Source organism: Eurypyga helias, unplaced genomic scaffold (assembly GCF_000690775.1).
Source record: "Eurypyga helias isolate BGI_N326 unplaced genomic scaffold, ASM69077v1 scaffold18314, whole genome shotgun sequence".
NCBI classification, from domain to species: Eukaryota; Metazoa; Chordata; class Aves; order Eurypygiformes; family Eurypygidae; genus Eurypyga; species Eurypyga helias.
Window position 1 is genome coordinate 2,410 of NW_010244531.1, and position 6,161 is coordinate 8,570.

At 39.2% G+C, this 6,161-nt stretch overlaps 1 protein-coding gene across 1 annotated transcript in view; it reads right to left on the reverse strand.

The window, feature by feature from the left end:
* Positions 1 to 6,161, reverse strand: part of LOC104508241 (putative short-chain dehydrogenase/reductase family 42E member 2) — a 13,024-nt gene that overhangs the window by 1,443 nt on the left and 5,420 nt on the right. Inside the window, exons 4-9 of the mRNA XM_010149799.1 lie at positions 5,779 to 5,897; positions 4,266 to 4,341; positions 3,008 to 3,090; positions 2,338 to 2,475; positions 1,071 to 1,136; positions 247 to 310 (exon numbers count right to left, since the gene is read on the reverse strand). Of these exons, the coding sequence (XP_010148101.1) occupies positions 247 to 310; positions 1,071 to 1,136; positions 2,338 to 2,475; positions 3,008 to 3,090; positions 4,266 to 4,341; positions 5,779 to 5,897 (546 nt within the window). The remainder of the gene's footprint in view (positions 1 to 246; positions 311 to 1,070; positions 1,137 to 2,337; positions 2,476 to 3,007; positions 3,091 to 4,265; positions 4,342 to 5,778; positions 5,898 to 6,161) is intronic.

Sequence of the window (6,161 nt, forward strand, 5' to 3'; positions counted from 1 at the left end):
AGGTGGGAGAAGGCAGTGTTTATAAAGTACATGATGGACTCTGTTGATGAATAGCCTTTCAACTTCCCCTGGTATAATTAATGCCAAATGCCATAAGAGATTACTATTAATTAGAATAATGTTAAGTTATATAATTCCTACAATTTGGATCCCCTGAATTTTAGAAAACTGTTATGTGGCTTTATAGGAATAAGAAAACAAATATAAAACATAAATAGCACAATAAATATGTGTTGTTATTTTTACCTGCTGTATAAACCAGGAGAACAGGAATACGTATCCAGGGTTTCCTGTAGCCTAATTTTTCAAACTAGAAGGGGTATAAAAGGAAAGAATAACAGCGAATTTGTATGAAATTGAGGGTGTCAGTGAAGCATGAAAATGGAAAAACGAGTATTGATAAAACATGTTAGTCTTCCTACCAATACTGGCAGTAGGAAATGCAATTGAAACCCACTACTCATTCCCCAGTGTCCCCCTCCCACCCTTCAAATGCAATTGGATGGTAAAGGGAAACACCGCTGTTTCCAAGGGGCAAGTGACTGAGACTGGAACACTTCACCACATTTAGATACAGACCCATCATTCTCCTGCAGTCCTTCTCCTGAAAGTCTTTTCTCTGTTGGCATTGCAGGGTCAGAACTTTGGCATGTTCCTAAAATCCCAGCCTGATGTTTATGAAAATATATCATGGCCTCTTTTTAGCTTTTAAGATAAACCTTCCCTTTTGTGCTGCAGTTGATGGCAGAACAGAGAAATGAGCAATGGCTACAAAAGGCCTGCCAGATGCTAACAGATGAACTTTGTGTTCACGGTGAGCTCGATTTAGAGATGCTGCTCTTCTGCCACAGGCTTTATGCCTCTCAGCTAAATTATCTCAAAACAGTAAGGGCCAAATTCCACAGTTATGCATATCCAAAACTTCCCTTAAAGCCAGTGGAACTTTGGGATATGCAGGAAGAACAGGACTGACATCAATGTTACATAATCAAGTTAGTGTGGTCTTTCAGTTAATGATGTGTTTAGGGCCCATACAGTGCACCAGAGCTAAGTGTGTGTGTAATACATACTAAAGGGAGTATCCATTCAGAAAATATGACGTTTTCACCATCGTGTACGTAATACGCCTGACCACTCTGTTAAAGAAGCAGAGAAAAACAATTAGAACACTACATGGAGGATGGCATTTTCGTTCTCTCTCATACATACCTATCTTGCTTCATTTTGTGAATAGCACATCAGCATGCATGCGGTGAGTGTATACAATCAGCTCAGCAAACTCCCTTCACTGGACTTCACTGGATCTCAGTCATGCCTTGTACTTTTGGGTAACCACACAGTGGTAGTGCAGCTAATTAACTGTGGTGTAATATAGATCAGAGCTTGATTTCACTACAGAGTAATCTAACAGTTATTGCATTAAGTTCTTCATGATGTGCAGGGGATGGAATTATCTTCATGAGTCCAACGTGACAGCATTTAATAAACACAGCTTTTTGAGATCAAGTTCCAAACAAAACAAATTCAGTATACACATTCTGTGGGAGAAGTCACAGTGCCTGAATTCACTTTTGGCTTCCAGTCTACCTTCTTCTAGCCTTCTAAATGTGCAGGCAATACTTCCTTGACAGCTATGCTCCAGGTGAGGAGCCTATTCACCTGTGAGCATCATGAACACGCGAGCACCCAAGCAGACCCTGGGAACCTGGGCGTTAAAACCAGCTGCAAAGCTTCCAAGCACTTAACTAGCTGACAGCACGTGGAGAGATGTTCTCAATCTGTACATGTTGTCTGTATGTTCCTACCAATGTAAATGAAGCTGGAGCCTTCGGGAGCTGTGAATGTGGCAGCTGCTGCAACACTGTCAGTTCTGTAATGCTTCACAGTCCTCAGATTGTTGTTGGAATTATGACCAGAAGAAAAAGAAAAACCTTTTAAAATTGTCCATTAATTTTGTACTTTTTTTTTTTTTAAATTTTCAACCTTGAAAATGAAGCTGGAATGCCTCAGAACGGTTGCTCTCAGTTATGTTATGCATAATCAGAATCTGCTTTCAAAAGAGTAACAGAATATATAGATTTGTATGATGGTGAATAGATTAACCTGTTTAAAAATACTATTTCCTCCAATCAAACAGGAAATTATCTATTTTCAAAACGTAAAAAGCCAGCATCAAAATATTGGCAGAATGTATTTGCATTTGCTCTGTCCATGTGCTTGTGGAACCCCACACCATTTCTGAGAATTTAGCACATGACCTTTTGGAGAACCTTTGATCTGAAAACATTGTCTTTGAGAGCGGAAGCTACCGGGACACAATGTGTACTGTTTACTTACAGCTACATAACCCTTCTCAGAGGTGAGAGCCTCAGCAGCTAGTAAGTGAGCTTGTACTAGATTTCCTATGTGAACCCAGTTCATCTGAACTTTGTGATTCCCAAACTTGAAGTTAAACAGTCTCCGCTGGATATTTACCTGTAGAAAAAGAAAACATGAAATAACTACATTATTCCTTTATTATGCAGTAAACGTATTCATTTTGGCTGAGCCTGAATACTTAGAATCTGCTGTATTTGTGTACAATTACAGCACCAGAAATGTGTCACAAGGAAAGGAACCCCACTGGTTGGTGGTTTTATAAATCAAGGACTGTTGCACTGACACACAGTGGTAAAACCTGGTGACATCACAGTGTTCGGCTGAAATTGAAGTGTGCATTTAAGTCAGTATTTCCATTAAGTGGTCAGGCACGCAGACCTAGGTCTTCTGCCACGGCATTTCAGCCTTCAGTTTTTTTCTTTTCTTTTAGGAGTACAGCTTGATCCTTGCCCTTTCTGCAACGCTTATACCGTGCTATTTGTTATCTTGCATCATATGACCTGTCACCATGCTTTCACAACAGTCTTTGTGGAGGAATTGTTAAGAACTGCAATCAAGATACTCCCACTTAAGTCACACCCTTACGACTACTTGTCGTGTCCTCCAGAGCTGACTACATAACACATACGGCTACTCGTGGCAGGTGGTGCTGCTCTTCTGGTCCATATATGCCTGGCGGACGAAGGACACAAGTATGGAGCTTATCCCCTCCTTGGAGAGAGAACAAAATGTGATTTTCAGGAAGCTTCAATATCAACATATGACTGACATACACTGTCTGAATTTTACACTGTGAAAGTAAAGGATCGGTCTGACGATTCTATGTGATTCGGCTTCTTAGACGCTTGTTTTCATTTCTGTATAAAACTGAATTCAAGAGTAGTGGAAGAGCCTAGCTTGACACACTGAATCCCTCTGACTGCAGATGAGTTTGAATAGGGACATGACAAATCAAACTTTCCTACAGATACGCCTCCTGCTTGATTGACTTTTGCTATTTATTACAGATACAAGTTTATAATGCACATATTTGTCCATCCCTGCTGACACATGCAGTACTGGAAGAAGATCATTCAATGTGCTGTATGTGGACACCTTGCTTGCTTGCAGCTCAGTGGCATCACAGAGGACTGGAAGAGGTCTCTTAAACAGAGGCTTTCAAATGAGTTAGGGTATTTAAAAGCAAAATGATTACTTCAAGCTTTACATGTGATTCAGTACACAGACTCCTCTGACTCCTGAGAACAGGCACAATTACACCTTTTATGTGGGCAGTTCTACCAGTTGGTAGGCATTTGCTCGGTAGTTAATCAAGGATGCTAAAATTGAATCTCCACTTATTTTATGTTTGCCAACTTTTCAGTTCAGAGAAACAGCAAAGTATGTATGTAAAAGCAAAGATAAACATTGCCCTTGCCATGTACAGATAGATTTTTAGCCACAGCTATTCATGCATGTGTGACTTCAGCAGTAAACATGACCGTGAAATTGCCAATCTGTTTAAGAAACTGCAGTTATTCTTGCCAGGCACCTACAAGCCTTTGGGGATTATGAGAATGATCCATTGGACAGTGCTTAGAGATTGGTATTATCAGAGAAGCTTGAAGGGATAGACTGAATAGGGAATCAAAGCACAAATCCTGTATCTGTTTTTAAGATGATTTGAAGTAAGGTTAAATCTTCTGAATCCTCCCATCTATTGTTTGCATATCTGTCTGGGTATACACAGGGAAAAAATAATCCTCCACCAAAGGGAGGAGTAGAAACAAACAATATAAATCCTTATTTCAGTTAAAGTATACTATTTATTGACAAACGAGTAACTAGAGAATGGAATATCCATAGCACTACTAATGATAGGAAAACCCCCAATGTTTTACATGTACCTTTGAGTAAAGTTCCATTAGCAGCAAGAACCATTTGGTCTGCAATTGTCTTTGTTCTAGAATAATGATTAAATTGCTATAAAGAAAGGCAGAACACGGTCAACATTTTAATCACATCCAATCCAAACCTCCCCACTTTCAGTTTAAACCCGTTACCCCTTGTCCTGTCACTACAGGCCCTTGTAAAAAGTCCCCCCAAGCTTCCTTGCACACTTTGTTTATTACTAAGAAATTTATGAGACTTGCAGTTTAGCTGCAAAAGTTTAAGCTTCAGAGTGAATTTAAGTCCCCTAGTATTTACTTAACTTTTTGTGCTGGATGGACTGAAAAATTAATATCAAGCCAAATTTTTGTTTTGAGAAAACATCTATTTTGAATTGGAAAAAGATATTTTTAAAACAGTAAGTTAAAGACTTCCCTAAAATTGTTTCCATTTCTTACTGAAGCTATTTGGGAAGTTATAAATAATTCTCTCCCGGCTACATTTTTTACTACTAACTTAAAAAATTGCACCCAATCATTTCTGAACAGTAGGATTCTGGACACAGTTTGCACATGCTGGTTTAGTGATCAGTTATCCATGTGAGGCTATTTCTGTATCTGTTGAATTTTGTATTGCCATACTTTATACTGAAAAAGATGCCTAAAAATCCCACCATGTAAATTTTTCTACTTTCAGATGGCTTAACCCACGTGTTCCACCTCCCTCCACGCCCCACCTCCCCCTGCTGCTTGCTCTTGGAGAATCACCATTAGAAAAAACACGATTAGGGCTCAGACAAATGGAACTAATTGCAAATTCCTGGAATGCTTTCTCAGAAGTCTGAGGGGCTGTGCAGGCTGTGCACAAACTTCCATAGCCAGCCAAGTACTTCCGGAGGCACCAAGAGCGTAGCAGTCCTAGTTAGGATTCCTGGGCACAGGATGTACATTCTGACATTCCAGCTTTTGGCAGTGTGCTGGGAGCAGGAAAGGGCAAATGGGAAGAGTGGCCAGAATGCATTGAGCTTTGGATTTCAGCTAGAAAGTATTTCCTAATGATCGCAGTAAAGAAGGAAATAGTATTTCAGAGCAGCCTCGAGGTGACTGTAACGACCACCTGGCCTGCAGCAAGAAAGCAAGGTTTGGGAACTTCAAAAAATGTGTGTGAATAAAGATGCAGAATTTGGTATTTAACAACATTCTTCAATGCAAAGGCCAAAGGGGGCCACAATAGTCAGTATTTACATAGCAGATGGTCCCCTGAAAGCTCCTCCTCTTAAAACATTCTTGTTAAATGTCACATTCCGAGTTTCTTAGTAATTTTTAGGTATTTTATCTGTCTAGTTATAGCAGATAAAACCCAGTATGATTCGACTATTCCTTCACTGATCGTGGGACAAGTTTTATTAATGAGAAATAATGTCATAAAATTTGATGTGATCTATAGTAAACCAGTTTCTGCTCTCAGAACAGCCTTTACATAACCTGTCCTTTAGAGCACAAGTGTCATGCTGTCACATGAACAAAGTACCTTTTCCAGTGGAAAATATGGCACAGTTTCTTCATCTCCTTCTTCAATAGGATTCCCTCCGAATACCACGTTCACTGTACTGGTATATATCAGCCTAGGGACATTTCTTTGTTTGCAGACTGCAATGGTAGACAAAAGAAATTATTTAAAAAAAAATAAAGAGTGAGAAACAACATAAGAACTGGCAGATTCTCTTTTGGATGACAAACATGTTTACAGAAAAAGTAATCTTTTACTTTGAATATTAAGTTATCATTTAACATAATATTATCTTTCATTGAGCTGGAGTTTTTCATCCCAAATATTACATATTGTGCTCACCAAACATTTTATTATTAGGTGCCTGCAATTATCATATCACCACTGGACTGTAGTCAGCAGGA